At 39.0% G+C, this 16,297-nt stretch overlaps 5 protein-coding genes across 7 annotated transcripts; 4 read left to right on the top strand and 1 right to left on the bottom strand.

The window, feature by feature from the left end:
* On the top strand, positions 811-1,661 carry LOC18769404. The gene has a single exon (XM_007203324.2). It carries the CDS (start codon positions 923-925, stop codon positions 1,493-1,495), a length of 573 nt encoding a protein of 190 aa, XP_007203386.1. The 5' UTR covers positions 811-922; the 3' UTR covers positions 1,496-1,661.
* On the bottom strand, positions 1,787-5,176 carry LOC18769395. 2 transcript variants are annotated; one of them, XM_020568686.1, is made up of 7 exons: positions 4,779-5,176; positions 3,522-3,916; positions 3,408-3,435; positions 3,193-3,266; positions 2,900-3,078; positions 2,566-2,646; positions 1,787-2,111 (listed from the first exon to the last, which is right to left on the bottom strand). In XM_020568686.1, exons 1-7 carry the CDS (start codon positions 4,942-4,944, stop codon positions 2,063-2,065), a joined length of 972 nt encoding a protein of 323 aa, XP_020424275.1. In that variant the 5' UTR covers positions 4,945-5,176; the 3' UTR covers positions 1,787-2,062. The 2 variants fall into 2 exon arrangements, with proteins under 2 accessions (XP_020424275.1, XP_007202330.2); XM_007202268.2 differs by having other exon boundaries at positions 3,522-3,888; positions 4,779-4,867.
* LOC109950159 (endoglucanase 24-like) lies at positions 5,882-9,094 on the top strand. The gene is made up of 6 exons (XM_020567894.1): positions 5,882-6,446; positions 6,550-6,833; positions 7,078-7,515; positions 7,834-7,981; positions 8,091-8,257; positions 8,397-9,094. Exons 1-6 carry the CDS (start codon positions 6,215-6,217, stop codon positions 8,727-8,729), a joined length of 1,602 nt encoding a protein of 533 aa, XP_020423483.1. The 5' UTR covers positions 5,882-6,214; the 3' UTR covers positions 8,730-9,094.
* On the top strand, positions 9,594-13,049 carry LOC18771905 (paramyosin). The gene is made up of 3 exons (XM_007202259.2): positions 9,594-9,797; positions 11,060-11,922; positions 12,539-13,049. Exons 2-3 carry the CDS (start codon positions 11,063-11,065, stop codon positions 12,711-12,713), a joined length of 1,035 nt encoding a protein of 344 aa, XP_007202321.1. The 5' UTR covers positions 9,594-9,797; positions 11,060-11,062; the 3' UTR covers positions 12,714-13,049.
* LOC18769824 (transcription initiation factor TFIID subunit 14b) lies at positions 13,137-16,297 on the top strand. 2 transcript variants are annotated; one of them, XM_020568096.1, is made up of 7 exons: positions 13,137-13,724; positions 14,132-14,220; positions 14,311-14,532; positions 14,621-14,808; positions 14,891-15,012; positions 15,795-15,895; positions 15,982-16,297. In XM_020568096.1, the coding sequence occupies exons 1-6, from the start codon at positions 13,614-13,616 to the stop codon at positions 15,888-15,890; spliced, it is 828 nt and encodes a 275-aa protein (XP_020423685.1). In that variant the 5' UTR covers positions 13,137-13,613; the 3' UTR covers positions 15,891-15,895; positions 15,982-16,297. The 2 variants fall into 2 exon arrangements, with proteins under 2 accessions (XP_020423685.1, XP_007204905.1); XM_007204843.2 differs by having other exon boundaries at positions 15,795-16,297.

The raw sequence follows: 16,297 nt of genomic DNA, 5'->3' as shown, positions 1-16,297 counted from the left end.
AGCCTTGTTCGGTGCTCATGTAAGAGGTCAGTTGCACCACTCCCGAGCAATATAAGTCATAGTTTCCCTCATTGTCGTCCAGAAGTCTGGCCCATTATATAAACATGAGAATCACATAAGACTCAAATCTTAAATCTCAACATTAAAGCTCCCACGTAGGCGTATGGGTATACACTTAAGATCAAACTGTGGGCACTCGGTTGTCAGCCTCATAATGGAAGTTCATAATTTTAAAGCAATGGAATCTTGTCTCCTAGGATTCATGACTACCCATTCCATTGAGTTCCCAAGGTTGCTTTAGTGTTCATGACAAGGGGGCCTGTGAATTGATATTCATATTAAAGCACGCCAATTGCCAATTATTTATTTGGGTAGTTGTTAATTAATTTAGAAAAGTGGAAAGTTTGCGGTTAATAAAGGTAAATCAGAAAAAAAAAACTTATTGAAATATTGTTTCCCTCTTATAATAATATTATCAAATAAATAAAAAATAAAAAATAAACCATAGTTAAACTCATGGACATGTGTCAACTTTTAGGAAGGATGGTGAGAGTATACCTAGGGTTAAGGTGGTGAGCAAAAATGCACCCTTCTTTGTTAGGTGCATGAGTTATTGCTTGAGTAACAAGCTCATTGCACCATAAAAATAGAAGCTCCCTAGTTTGTTTATTTAGAACCCTTTTGTAATTTGAAGTAAGATTAGTAATTTGACGGGAAAGTGTGCGAGCGCATGGAGGGCAGGGCAGTAATTTGAAATCGTTGAGGCCCAACGAAAGCCCACCCAACCAAACTATTCTTAAGCAGATTGGCAAGGTCCTATAATCGCATAGTGGAAGAAAACCAAAGAAAAGATAAAGAAAGTGATAAGCAAATCCATCTATCCATCCATCCACTCACTTGGCTGCAACAACGAAGTTGAACAATGGAGGCCAAGCTCCTCCATTTCCTCGCTTCAACACCATCCTCACCAACCCACCTTGTCCTCTCAAAACCTACAGGAACAGGACACAACCATATCTTCTCAGGGTTCTCACCTACCCGTCCAGGATGTCTCAGAATCTCTACACCCATTTACAACAGCACTGGCAGTGATGGTGGCAACACCAGTAGTCCGGAAACTGACAGTAACAGCGTGCCGCCGCCACTGGCGCCGGACAACACGGGACTGCGATTTCGAAAGAGGTCGAGAAGGCGGACGAAACTGCAGAGAGAGGAGGGCAGTGATGGGGATGGTGGACGGTTCACAAAGGCTCAAGCTATTACTAAACCTGCTGCTGCTCCGAAGAAGTGGGAGGATATGAGTCTGGGTGAGAAGGCCTTGGAACTTTATGTGGGGGAGAAAGGGTTGCTATTTTGGATAAACAAGTTTGCTTATGCTTCCATTTACATTGTGATTGGAGCTTGGCTTTGCTTCAGGTTTGTTGGACCAGCACTTAACCTTTACCAGTTGGATGCACCTCCTCTCTCTCCCACTTCAATCCTCAAGGGTTCCTGAGTCTCATAACAGCAATTAAACCTGCACAACATCCAATATGTCACCAATCTTAGAACCCATTTTTCTTTTCTTTTTTCTTTCTTTTCCAGAGAGATTTTGTATTTCTGATTTTGATGTGATGATAATTCACCATCGTTTCACCTTTAAAGCAGACTTGGGTTGTCCGTACCTATCTCAGCTCAAAGATTCAATATAAAGGACCAGCTAGAAATTTGCCTGTGTGTGCATGTTGTGTTGAATATGTGGGACGAAATGTCACCAGATACTAATTTCAGAGAATTAAGCGATGGAGAATCCAAAAGAATGTTTGAAGGAAAAAAACTAGTTTTGAGCATGTAATATTACTCGATCAATACAGTATATACGCACCCATCCTTTCTATATGAGATGAAACTATGGCTATAAAATTACATTCTTGGCGAGCGGAGACTAAGATTGAAATATCAATCTACTATCTTAATAACGTATCACCATGGAGATAACCAAAGGTTATAGAAAACGTTCATCTTCACCTCAACATAGTTCAAAATGAATGGAAGGTTGAAACAACTTCATAATTTTGAAAGACTACATGACATTGACCGGCTGAGCGGTTGCATCTCTTTGAGTCTTGCACCTGCAGAAAACAAAGATTCCAACATTCTGAGCAAATTACAACGTACTAATGGAGATAAGTTACATGTCTCAACATGGAGCATCAAGAAGTACACCCATAAATTATAAACAGTTGGTGCAATTCTGAAAACACATATTTGCTGATAGGATCAGTGGTACACACATTTGAGATTCCTGTTCTTATTAAAAAGTGAAGCAAAGGAAAAATTGAGAAAGAGGTTTGACTACTCCCAAGGCAAGAAAAATCAAGCAACAATCTACCAGGATATATTCCATGCGTTATGGGAAAAAAGTTTCTACACCATCAAAAGTTGGGATTAAAACCCAGGAATAGGATAAGTAACAAAGGGTATTCATAAAGGGGCGGAAGCAAACTGGAAATAGAAAAAGAGGAATCAATGTTTAGTTTAGAACGCATTCATCATGAATTCAACTTAATAAGATTGAAAACTAACCTATTGCAATTTAACCGAGACGCATAATTATGATTGTTGCAATTTGTGCACATCCAATCCCCATTACGCCATTGCTTTGCTCTGCCAAGTCAATAAAATATAAGTAACCCAGACCACAGAAGCTAAGTTAAAATTAGGGATAGTCCACAATTTATCCACATTCAAAAAGCTGTGAAACTGAAAACAACAAAATAAACATGAATACTTTATATTTGTTAACAAGAGTTATAATATACACATATCATAAGATTCAAAGACCAAAAAAGTTATCAAACCGACAGAATGTGACACCTACTTATGCATATGTAAAAGGAAAAAGTGATTCCAAATTTACCCTTTGCCAAGGAGTGTAGGTGTCGTTGTTTGCTGTGTCAATGGCATGGGGACTTGCAAATTCGGAGCCATGCCTGAGCTTATACTGGGAGGATATGAAGCGTAAGGTCCAGTTACAGGGTTACCACTGGTGCCTACCACTTGCTCAAACCCAGGATAGGATTGCTGATGCCCAACTGTCTGCATTAGTGAAAAGAATAAGGAAAGGATGAGGAGAAGAAGAAAACATTGACATTGTATGTTATTTACAATGTTATAATCTAAAATGTCATAGAATAGATAAATCAAACTTACACTTCCTATGTTCAATCTCTTGTTATCCCAGTCATGAACAAGCTCTTCCGATGCTAATCGCTTTGTTCCAAGAGCTTTATAATGGAAATAAATGAGCATTAGTTACAATTCATGATGCCAGTGCTTAATATTGAAACCCAATAACAGTAGCTCAAGTGCTTCTAAAACATAAATCTATGATAACCAATTGCCATACTGATCGAGAAAGAGTGTACCTGGTGGAAAAGCATTGCATTTTTTGCACTGCAGATAAATCACAGGTGGATCAGATATCAACATTCAGGTAATGAACAATTTTTTATTTGAATGCTCATGTAGTGTCATCATACCTGTGTTCGAGACGAATAATTGTGGAAACCGCAATTGCATAACCAGTCACCGCTGCGCCATCCTTTTGGAACTGAAAGAAGCTGATTAGTAGGGTTTGAATATAGAAGTCCAGCATTATGGTTCCCACCTACAGACCAAGACGAAGGTGGCTGAACTCCATATTTATCAGCCCCTGCCATAGACCAGTTCAGAGGAAGCGACTGATGGGGAGCACCATTGCCCATTATTCCGATATTCATCTTTTGGTCCAGTCCTCCTTGGGCCCTGGCAAAATAATGTGAATAAGTTGGGAGAGAAGCTCCAGGCATTGCAATTGCTGGCATTGCCGCCACCTCCTTTGGTTGCCCGCACTTCTTGCACTTCTCTCTTGATGCATAATTGTTGTTAGTGCAACCTATTGATCCATTGCCATACACACCCAACCCACAATCCAGCCAGGAAGAAGAAAGGAAGCCATGTATACGCACACCAACCAGTCCATCCCACACCAAAACACACATACAAGAAACAAAAACCACTCAACCTAATTGATAGCAAGTTCCTATTTTTTCAAAATGACAGAAAAGTAGAAGCAACGAAATACAAAAGCTGCAGGAACAACAACTATGTGCTTTCGTTCAATAAATCATGTCACTAGCACAGCTATATAAGAAAACGTATACTGATGTGAAATTATAGTGAATGCAGCTGGAAAAAAGCTGTCGATTTGTTAAATTAGGAAATTGAGAAAAGTAGAGAGGGGTGATAATATTTGAGTTTTAATTATTAGAAAATTAAGCTCCAGACCTGTATATCATCCTTCCCCTACATTCTTATTTACAAAACAGAGCATGTCACCCAACTGCCATACTGAACCACTATCTGCTCTCAACAAAACACAATTAACGATTTAGGAATATCACCCTCCTTCTCTTGTTTAAGTTTCAAAGATTGAGACTTTTAATCAAACTTAATAAAAGGTCACTGAAGATGGGAGCCACGGAATGAATTGAACTAAGGAGATGGCATTCTCAGCTAAAATTCTCAATTATCAACAAAAATTGACCCTAAAACTATCTTAAAGAGCTGAAGTAGCTACTATTATGCGGGGTACAGTTCAAACAGAACCCAACGTGAATACCCTTAAAACCCATATCCCTGAATTATCCAAAATCCCAAGAACTCTAACCATTTAACATTTAAAAAATTAACGCACACGTAGAGAGAAGAGAGAGAGAGAGAGAGAGAGAGACAGAGAGAGAGGTGTGAGGTCTAACCGGTACAGATCCAATCGCCAATACGAGGGAGCCATTTGGAGTCGGCGGGGGTTTTGGTGTCGACGAGAAGGCGAGGCTGCTTGCAGCGATTGCAGAAGGATCTGAAGGCGTAGTTTCTGTTCCTGCATCCACTGCATTCCCAATCACCTTCCCTTCCTTCCGCCATTGTTAATTAAGAGTTTGAAGTTTTACTAATCACCTTGCTCTTCTCCTCTTCTTTTCTCTGTATCTATAAATATTTGTCTCTCTGTGACTCACTGCGTGTATATAATAAGCTAGAGCTCCAATGGTATAGGAGCGAGGGCACAGGGATCGTACGGACTACGGAGCTCTTCAGTTGTCAGTGCAGTTCACACCTCTCGCGCCCTTGACCTCGATGGAAGGATAACTTGGGCCGTTTCGCGGCACCACCGTAATTTGCTAGGCTGGTCCACATAGGATTTAGTTGACCAGGGCCTCTGGGTGCTGAACATGAAGGTTGAAAAACTTTAACCAATCTTCTATGGCCCAAGATATTTTTTTTATTTTTCTTTAGACAAAAATAAAGTTTACAATCTCTGGCCCAAGAGATGTAACAAGTTTGATGAGTATGCTCATCATGAAAAAGAGCTCTCAATTGACTCACAATTAAACCAGGGAATGAAGTTTACACAAATATTTATCATTGACCCGTAAATATTTTAACTTGACATTGTAACATAATTAAAGAAAAATAACCTGTTTCCATAGGCTCATTAGAAAATCAATAATTTTAAAAAAATTTAAGAAAACCAACATATTTTGAACTTGAAAGAATCAAGATGACATGAGTTGAGATCTCAAGCAGAAATAAAATGATCTTCATCCAAATCAAAATGCAAACCAATTCCTCAATCTAGTAGAGAGAAATTTGTGCATGATTTTGACCATTGGATAGACTTAAATTTGATCCAATGGCAATACTTAAGTAGGTATGGGCCTGGCATAAATTGCCACGTGTCAAAGACAGGTGGAGGTTACCTTGCCACTCATCATTGCCAAATGGCAGGTAAGTACTCACCCAAGGTTTTCTCTTCCCATGGAGTTGGAACAGAAAATGACAAGGCAAGCACAATCTAATAATCTATCATCTCTTCCGGTTTCAAAACAAAGCCCTAGCTGTACCTGGCAGTTTTTGGCCGTCTGCCTCCCCGACATAATGGCATCATTCTTCGGCCACATCTCAACCTTCCACGCAAACCCCCACCCCACCAATCCGAAGGCCCAGTCGCACTCACACATGCCCTTATGGACTCTGTCTCATCTCCAAGCCTGAGTCCAACAAGTAAAACAAAGATCGAATTTTTTTACTTTTTCTTTTCTGGGTCTGAAAAAAACAATCTGATTTAGTCTTAACAAAGCAAAAGCTGAAATCTTGTTGAGAATGGTTGAAAGAAGTTGTGCTCTTAGTTGTGTAAATGGAAGAGAGAGCTGAGAAAGCTGCTCAGAAAGGGTCAAAGACAGAGAGATGGTGCTGGCGGTTAATTCTGTTAGTAACTGTATCTCTGGTTGCCACTATGGCTGCACTCACTCTCTTGAAGTATTTCAAGCACTCCAATTCAAGTCGTGTCTCGGGTCGCCCCGGCCCCGTAGTGCAAAAATACTCAGAAGCTCTTCAACTCTCCATGCAGTTCTTTGATATCCAGAAATGTAAACAAACCCAGTTCTCCAATTCTCGTTTTGATTTGATTTTTTTGGTTATAATAACTATGCATGTTGTTGATGTTGTAGACTTCTTTGTTGTTGTTTGTAGCTGGTAAGCTTGTGGATAATCCGATTCCATGGAGAGGGGATTCGGGGCTCCAAGATGGGAGTGAGGAGGATTTGGATTTGTCAAAAGGACTGTATGATGCAGGGGACCTCATCAAGTTTGGGTTCCCCATGGCTTTTACGGCGACTGTGTTGTCTTGGGGAATTCTTGAATATGGAGATCAGATGAAAGCGGTGAAGCAATTGGATCATGCCCATGACTCGCTTAAATGGATCACTGATTACCTTATCAATGCACATCCTTCTCCCAATGAGCTCTATATTCAGGTCTAATTGCCTAATATTTTTTACAACAACACGAGTATCTGTCTTGCAACATAAGTTTGATAAGAGAACATTACCTTTAGCACGCATATCACGATAGTAACTTATTAGAATAAACAAGGTTCAAAAGTGTGTTTAGACATTATTTGGTGAACAAATGTAATAACACAATTGTATGGCTTTTTTTTGGGGGGAGAATTAACCTTTGGAACTTGTTTATTTATTGATTGCTTGTATGTGGTTGAAGGTGGGTGATCCTGACTTGGACCACAAGTGTTGGCAGAGACCTGAAGTCATGACAGAGGAAAGGCCTCTGATTCAAATTAACACATCTTTCCCAGGAACAGATGTTGCAGCAGAAACTGCAGCAGCTATGGCATCAGCATCTCTGGTTTTCAGGAAAATCAACTCCTCTTATTCTAAGTTGCTCCTCATGCATGCCCAGCAGCTGTTTGCTTTTGCTGATACTTACAGAGGTTCTTATAGTGTAAGCATACCCCAAGTGCAGATTTACTACAACTCAACGGGATATGGAGATGAACTCTTGTGGGCAGCTACCTGGCTCTATCATGCCACTGGAGACTTGACATACTTCAAATATGCAACCGAACAGAACGGCCCGGCATTTGCTAACTGGGGAAGTCCATCTTGGTTTAGTTGGGACGACAAGCATGCTGCTACTCAGGTATATATTATAAGGAGTTCTGTAACTGGTTTCCATTTAGTTCTTCATATGGTACTTGAATGTTGAATTCATGCCAAAGTTGTCAGATGTAGTTTATAAGCTCAGATTATCTATATTTACAGTCGTCCATTTTGTTGTTAAGATCATCAATATAGCTCTTATTTCTAATGATCAGTAATCATATACCTTGTTGCTAAGAATTGTTTATACAAAGTAGTATATGCTAATTTCATCTGCAAGCATCAGGGAGAGAGGATACATCTAGCTGACTCTGCAAAGTTCTGATTATGCTAATATTTGTGACATTTTTGGGAGCAGGTTCTACTGTCCAGGATAAGTTTCTTTGGTACAAAAGACATCTCATTTGCAGAGAACATGGACCTTCAAAAGTACAGAGAAACTGCAGAGGTCTTCATGTGTGGACTTCTACCTGATTCGCCCACGGCCACATCCAGCAGAACAGCCAGTAATTTTTTCAGTCTTTTACGGTATCAGTGAATCTATTTGTGTGTTATGCTGAACGACTGTGTGGGAGCAGACTAAATTGATGAAGTTCTATGTGTCTTGTGATATAGGTGGTCTGATATGGGTGATAAAATGGAACTGTCTGCAGCATGCTGTGGCTTCAGCATTTCTAGCCGTTCTCTATAGTGACTACATGCTTACATCTCAGACTGAAGTGCTGTATTGTGATGGGAAATTCTACAAGCCTACCGATCTTCGTAACTTTGCCATCTCTCAGGTATTCAATCTGTTGGCAATAAGTTGCAATAGTTTTGAATGGATTCTGGAGACTGATTCATCTTTTGATGTTTAAGTAAAGTTCCAAAGTTACTGTCTCTCTCTGCATTAATCTGACCAAATTACTAAACATTCTTCAGGTAGATTATGTGTTGGGCGAAAATCCAATGGCGATGAGCTATCTTGTTGGGTATGGGAGCAAGTACCCTCAGTATGTGCACCACAGGGGATCTTCAATTCCAGCTGATGCACATACCGGCTGCCAGGACGGGTTTAAGTGGCTGAACTCTTCCAATCCCAATCCAAATGTAGCTGTTGGTGCTCTAGTTGGAGGCCCCTTCCTGAATGAAACCTATATCGATAACCGGAACAATTCGATGCAAGGTGAACCAAGCACTTACAATAGTGCACTCATTGTGGCCCTCCTCTCAGGCTTAGTTACCAGTTCTTCAGTTCCCAAGACTTTCTCATAGAAGAGCACTCCTGCTATATAATCGCTTTCATTTTTGTACAATATATAGCCTGCAGGAAATCCATAGCTAAATAAACTACATGTAAAATGCCATGAAATAGCTGCTCCTATCAGTCTTTTTAAGTGTTTCAGGTAGAGATTGAGGTGCTTGATCTCACGCTGGTTTTAGCTAGGAACACCAGACTGGTTTGCCCATTTCCCTGAGATGTAAATATGAGTTTTCAATGAAATCAAACTTGAAAGAATTTCAATGAATTTCATCCCATAACCCAAAATGCAACCCTTTCTTCATCTAAAATAAAATCAAACTTGATAGATACATGAACAGTGAATAGCCTTCAAAGAGAAACAAAAAGTAACTTTAATCCCACATCAAGTCCTTTACCGCCCATGTTGTCAATGTAAGCAATGGATTCTTCTTGCAACACACAACAAAGAACATTATGAATTTACAACAATATTAACTTAATAGTTTTTTTGGGTCAAATTAAAAGAAGGTGATGCAACACGAGGACCCATCCTACTCTCGTCCAAACTCATTAACCTATTTTTTTAAAACGTTTTTTGTTTGAGTTTCACTAATCTTTTTTTAATACAAAAATATATGAGGCCTACCACTTGACTTGAGCCACAAATCACAACCTCAGAGTTAAATTCACTAACCTATTACAATTTTTTTTTTTTTTGTATTTTTTTTCTTTTTTGAGCTTGTTGCTCAAAAGTGAAGGACCACTTAACCCAACATAGTTACTTTAATAATTGAATTAAATCTTAGTCATGATGTAAATTATACTGGTCGGCCTATAAACATTTTTTCAGAAAATTCAGGTTTTTATTTGTTTATTTGAAAATAGAAAAAGAAAGAACACAAAAGCAAAGGGTGGACAAAAAAGAAAGCACCACAGCTGCCCTTTCCCTCTCACATTCATTCTTGTTATTATTGCCATTTCTTACCCAAAGAAAAAAAAAACGGTGTGCTGGACGAAGAAGAAGACGGCACCAGCACCAAACCTTCAGCTCCTGCACTCAAAACCCCTCAAAATCCCTTGCCTTTTCCTCAATTCCAAGGGTCTGTTCTCATTTCTATCTCATTTTCTTTTTTCGGAGCTTTGGTTTGGCTTTAATCGTTCATCTTATCGTTCTCTTTGCCGTGTTAGATCGTAGCTTTTATTTTGTTTTTGTAATTACGTGCCTGTATCAGTTCTGTTTTGTCACTTTGTTAAGTTTAGGCTTTTTGTTAAGATCGGATTTTGCTTGTATGCGATTAGTCAGATGAACTATAAAGCCAAAATTGACGGAATTATCAACCCAATGTGATAATTAGGGTTTCATTTGTTCATTGTTACCAGATTCTGCTGTTAGTTTATCATAATTTGAGTTTTGTACAGATATTAATTTATTTATTTCCCCCTCCATTTCTCGGAAGTTAAAATTTTTTGAACTGGAAATAGCCTTAGATTTATGATTCACACGTTGGATCTTCTTTAATTTGTGTTTTTTAAAGTATGCCTTTTCCTAAGGATCTCCAAACGCATTATTCTGGATAGACTTCCTCTCAGTAGGAACTTCTACTTACAGTTGTTATTCCTATTACTTATTTTGCGTAGGCCTCATAGAGGCATAGTTGAGGGATGCATTTGAGTTAGTGGGCTGTTGTTTGGTCATCTGAGTTCATTTTTGAGTGATGCTGGTTAGTTAATAATATGATTTGTATAGCTTTTCAGGAAAATACAGAAAGTACCCAGGTGATAATCACCCTTTTTTTTTCCTCTTTTGATGAACTAAAAAATGTATTATGCATGTTAAAATTTATTTCCGAGGTCGTGGATATAGCTTTATTCAACTTTAAATCTCCTTTCCTGTCTCTAGCAACGTATTAGGATCTTTGCAATAGAGTGTGTGTGTGCATATAACCAACATTGCTTGAAGTTCAACTCTGCATCATGCAGACATCCCAGCTCTTGTGCACTGTAATATGCAGCTTGGGTTTAAGATTTTTTCCTGTTTTGAGTGGTGAATGTGTTTAATATGCTTAAGCATGGATTTGCTTGATTTGGGTGCATTTCTGCTGCTTTGACCAGAGAAGTATGCCCCATGTTGCAAGATGGAAACTTGATATATGGCGTGTGCTATTAAACTTACTCGTATATATTTTCTCCTGTTATAAGTCCTATTTGAGTTAGCAGGCACCTTGTTGCTTATAACTTTGTTTAACCTTCATAATGTCTTATTCCTTTGAAGGATCCAAAGGTGGTTATGCCTTTGATATTGAAGTGGTCACTTTACAGTATATTTGGAACTTTTCATTTTCATTTTGACAACTTTGAACAGGGGATGGCAGTAGAGGAAGATGTTGAGTTGTCAACGTTGAAGTCTCAGCTGAGCCAAACACAGGAAATATGGAAGCAGGAGATGGAAGAGCGCCAATCCCAAGTGGATGTATTACAAAAAAAGCTTATGGAGGTAAAGGTTTGTATAGAGGGGTCTGAGGAAGATTCGAAAAAGGAACTAGAGGTTCTTTGGCGGAGAGTTAAAACTACCGCAACGCTGTTAACATACTTGAAATCAAAAGCAAGACTAATGGCTGTTCCTCATTTAGCGCATACATCGTGTGGCATCAAACAATTAGAAGGGGTGGGGTTTGTTGATAAAGATGGTACACCGTTATCTGGTTGGTCTAGGAATGTGGATCTTTCTTCCTTTGATAGTCCAGATGAAGACACATGGATTGGGATTAGTAAGCAACATGGTCCTCTGGATGAACAAGATGCAACTTATATTGGTGAACTACTTAAGTCTGTGCAGATGGTTACAGACGTAATGGAAGCTCTTGTCAAGAGAGTTGTACTGGCAGAATCCGAAACTGCAATTGAGAAGGAGAAGGTAACTGTTGGTGCGGAGGAACTTAAGAAAAAGTCAATCCAAATTGAGAATATGTCTTTGAAGTTAGAAGAGATGGAACGGTTTGCTCTAGGCACAAATGGTATTCTAACGGAAATGAAGCAGAGAGTTGAGGATTTGGTTGAAGAAACATATAGACAGCGGCAACGAGCTGCAGAAAATGAACAGGAGCTTTGTCGTGTGAAGCGGGACTTTGAGTCTCTAAAATCATATGTTAGCAGTCTCATCACTGTACGAGAAACACTGCTTTCATCAGAGAAGCAGTTCCAAACTATTGAAAAGCTGTTTGAGCGGTCAGTATGTTTTGTTCTGCACTCAACAGATATTCATTCTTCTCAATTATCAAGTGCTTGTTCTTCTATCATTTGGATGGTTGTGCCAGATTTTATTGCTAGAATTTCTTTTCTATTTCTTTACTAGGTTGAGGCCTCCCTTGTTTCACTGTTGCTTGCATCTAGTTGTCCTGGCAGTTATCACTGCTTGAGTGCTTTGCTGGGCACTGTATTGTTCAGATCTTGCTGGGTGACTTATCAAGCATGAAACTACCAAGCACTGATTTAGAAATTGTTGGTTTGATCTATTTAGGTGCTGAGTTTTCAAATTCTTTTAATTGCTTTGGTCATACAATTGATTGGTCTTCCGGAAGTTGGAATTTCTGGAGCTATTTTGCAGATAATAAAATGGGTTTTTAGTCTGGTATTGTTAGATCATTTGGTCAAGAAGGTAGCTTTGGCTTCTGCATACGGGCACACTCGTGCACTTGCATGTGTTGTTCTTATGTTTTTCAGCAGCAGCAGTCATATGTTTATGCCTGTGCAGTAATCTGATGCCATCTCATCCCTTTCTACATCCATATACCCTAGATGGAAATGTTTTGTTGTTTTATCATCTGATGTTGCTTTGAAACAGGCTAGTTGCAAAAACAACACAGTTAGAGGGTGAGAAAATCCAGAAAGAGACAGAAGTTCAGAAACTTATGGAAGAAAATGTGAAGCTGAGTGCTCTTCTTGACAAGAAAGAGGCCCAACTTCTGGCCATGAATGAACAATGCAAGGTGATGGCTTTGAGTGCTTCGAACATCTAATCTGGTACGCTCGCCTGCCCGTTGGTTGGTGTCCGGTGGCTTGCTTTGCAACACTGTTTGGATCAATCCCACCCATACGTCAACAAACCAGAAAGAAAACTAGGAATGAGCGACCCTGGATAGCAATCTCTGTCTGAGACCCTTTCTTTCGATTGTAACATTGTGAAGAGCCCCCTTGAACTCATTATCTAGTTGTGCATTTATGCTGTTGTTTAACCAAACGCAGAAAATCGTACATTAATTGGAATCCAAATCTCATTTGTTAATCATCTGAATATGTTCCCACCAATGCTGCATTTGTCGGATGATATTTTAACTAGAAATATTTTATATCAAGCGTGGTACTTGGCTAAGAATTCAAGTATTGAGTAAGGGGCATGTAGCACAAGTGGTTACAAGAAATTACTTCAGCATTCATTCTGTATTTAAATGGTCTCTTTTCAATTTTCTTTGTATAAAAAAATTAAAAAATTCGAGTGTTGAGTGTTATGGTAGGCTGGCTGAGTATTTAATTTTGTCATGGTAGCCCATTGGCGCTTTTTTTTTAAAAAAAAAAAATTTTATTTTATCGTATCTTCTTTATTTTTTTTTTACTAATAATAAATGTTATCCTTTCATTTAGACGTCATCCAATACAACAACAACAGAAAACATTTTGGTCAAATTTTTTGTATTTTCGCATGGAATAAAAGAGTTCGAAATCCCGCTGAAAATACCAAACCAAAAGCAAATGAACTAAAACCCTAACCCCCTTTATACCTCCAATTTGCCCTTTCTGATACCCAATTTGTGCCATACGAATTCGCAAAATCAAAACCCTTTTGTGCTTTGTGCGTTCAACTCTGTGTTTTCATTGCTCTCTTTGAATTGACAAGGACGGAAGCTTGAATTTTGGTCACAATGTCAGTCAGAAAAGTAGGTGAAACTCAGCCTCAGCCTGAGGAGGGTGGTTCTGCACAAACGTCACAGTCAATCCGCATTTCCAAGTCTGCTGAAGATAGCGACAAGAAGGTAGTGCATTCTTGTGCTGTTCGTGGGCTAAAATTTTTGTGGGTTTCTATGAATGTAACTATGAGGCTGAAAATTTTGAATTTTTCACTTTGTCTTCTATAAAATCTATCCTTTTTCTGTTAGTTTCTGCAGTTACGTGTTTCTGAGTTAATTGAATTTGAGGAAGCAACGAGCTAACGTTAAAAGATTTATGCATTTGTTGGTTCCATATATTTGAATTCCATGTTTAGGTCTGACATTTCGTGTTCATTATGCCAATTTGTAGCACTCTCTATTATATTAAATAATATGAGGTTTGTACTGTGGGGCTAGAAGACCCGGAAAATTTGTTTAGCTGTAATCAATGCCCATCTTCTTTTCTTTTTTCAATAAACATTTATGATGCTTTTTTATTTGAATTTTCATAGGGCACAAACAGGAGACTTAAGGATGTCGAGATTTGTGTGCCAATAGTGTATGGGACAATCGCATTCTATCTTGGTAGGAAGGCCAGTGAGTAAGTATTCATTTGCTTGGGTCATGTTGTATGCGTTTTGCTTTTAGTAGATTATTTGATCATTTTCCTGTACTGTTTTCTGTTATTTAGGTCTCAGTCCCATAAGTGGACGGTTTATGTTCGTGGGGCAACAAACGAAGACCTTGGGGTGGTGGTAAAGCGAGTTATATTTCAATTGCATCCTAGTTTCAATAACCCTATGAGAGTGGTTGATTCACCCCCATTTGAATTAACAGAATGTGGTTGGGGTGAATTTGAAATTTCCATCAGTCTGTTCTTCCACAGTGATGTCTGTGAGAGACAGTTGGACTTGTGAGTTGCATATTGTGATATTGATTTCATCTGCTTGAAAAGGCCCACAAGGCAGATCAATAATTACTGGAGCTCATATCATCTGCAGGTTTCACCCTTTGAAGTTATATACTGAAGACGAATCTGGGCCCCAGTCAACCAAGAAACCTGTTGTTATGGAATCTTACAATGAATTAGTTTTCCCTGATCCTTCAGAAGCCTTTGTTGCTCGTGTGCAGAACCATCCAGCTGTTGTAGTGCCCCGTTTGCCTGCTGGTTTTAACTTGCCTAATCCTGGTAAATTTCTTGCATTGCTGGTTTTTCAACTCCTGCTTCTTAAATTCCTTTGGTTTTAAACTTCATATGTTGACTTCTACAGAATCGATTGATCGCGCGAATGAAAAGGGACGAGGGGACACAAAAGATCATCCCCTTAGTCAGTGGTTCTTGAATTTTTCAGAGCCTGATGAGCTCTTAAAACTTGCAGCGGCTCGTCAGGAGGTTAGAATTGGTTGCTATCTGCTTTTCTTTTTGAACTAATCAATGTGGCTTCAGCTCCATTTGTACTGCGTTTATGCCTTGTAAAATACTACTAGTTTGGAACTAACATATTCTTAACTTATTACCTCCCCACCCCCCTTTTCACCTGTTAAGAATGAAAACACTCGTTTGTTTTATTTTATTTTAATTTGTTAATATAAGAGCTTGTATGATCATGCTTATTGGTGTCATGTTAGGGCACTGCTGTCTAGGGTTACTCGCTAGAGATTACATGCTATTCCTAGCTTCAATGTTGGGCTGGTCATTCTGATCTGCTTCTCTTTCTTTATATTGTATATGTATCCTGGTTAGGTCACTTCATTGTGATCAAGTCTTGCTGGTTGTCTTATGTGCCCTGCGCTTTCTTGAATGCATCTGATTGAGTTTTATCTTCTAACTTGTTGTTTTATTTATGGCTTGGTGTCACTAGTAGCCATGCCATGTTGCAAGTACTGTTGTCCTTGTAAATTCTTGTGACTTGTTTTGCTCTTTCTCGTAACATGTGGTCAAGTTTGACAAGTTAATACCAGGTTATTGAAGGATGCCTTATGTGTCCTGCACTATCTTGAATGCTTCTGATTAAGTTTTATCTTGTAACTTACAACTTTTGTTATGGGCTTGGGTTTCATGTGTAGCTATGCCTGATTGCATGTGCTGTTGTCCATATCAGTTCTTGTTGTTTTGGTCTTTCTTTATGCCTGTTTGACTGGTCTAACTTCTTGACATTTTGTTCAACTTCATAGGTGCAAGCCCACATTGTTAACGTGAGAAGAAAACTGAGTATGTTGGATGGAGTGCCCCAGCTGTCCAAACCACCCTCTGGATACGAATATACATGATCAGGGTAGATTATCCTTCAAGTTTCCACAGCAGTGTAGATCACGAAAGGCCTAAGAACGATTATTGATGTAAACATGTGTATTGTCGCAGTTATGGGAATCCCCATTTCGTTTAAATCTCTCTTTTGGAGCTAACGGAAGTGAAGTGTAGGAACAACATCGGATTGTACCCAGCATATCATCCGGCAAGAATTAGAAGTTTATGCGCATGGACGTCTATGAATGTAAAAACATGTATGAATGTTCTTATGCATATGTGCAGTTGTATGTATATTTTGATTAATCCATTTCTGACGTTGAACTATCAGAAGCCATTTGAGATATGACTTAAATGAAAATGTACGATCCTCGGTTCTTGCTGCTAGTGCAAGAGATCAAAGATATATTGAACTGATTAAATGGATGAC

The sequence above is a fragment of the Prunus persica genome, chromosome G7 (assembly GCF_000346465.2).
Source record: "Prunus persica cultivar Lovell chromosome G7, Prunus_persica_NCBIv2, whole genome shotgun sequence".
NCBI classification, from domain to species: Eukaryota; Viridiplantae; Streptophyta; class Magnoliopsida; order Rosales; family Rosaceae; genus Prunus; species Prunus persica.
This window is presented reverse-complemented; position numbering and strand designations above follow the sequence as displayed.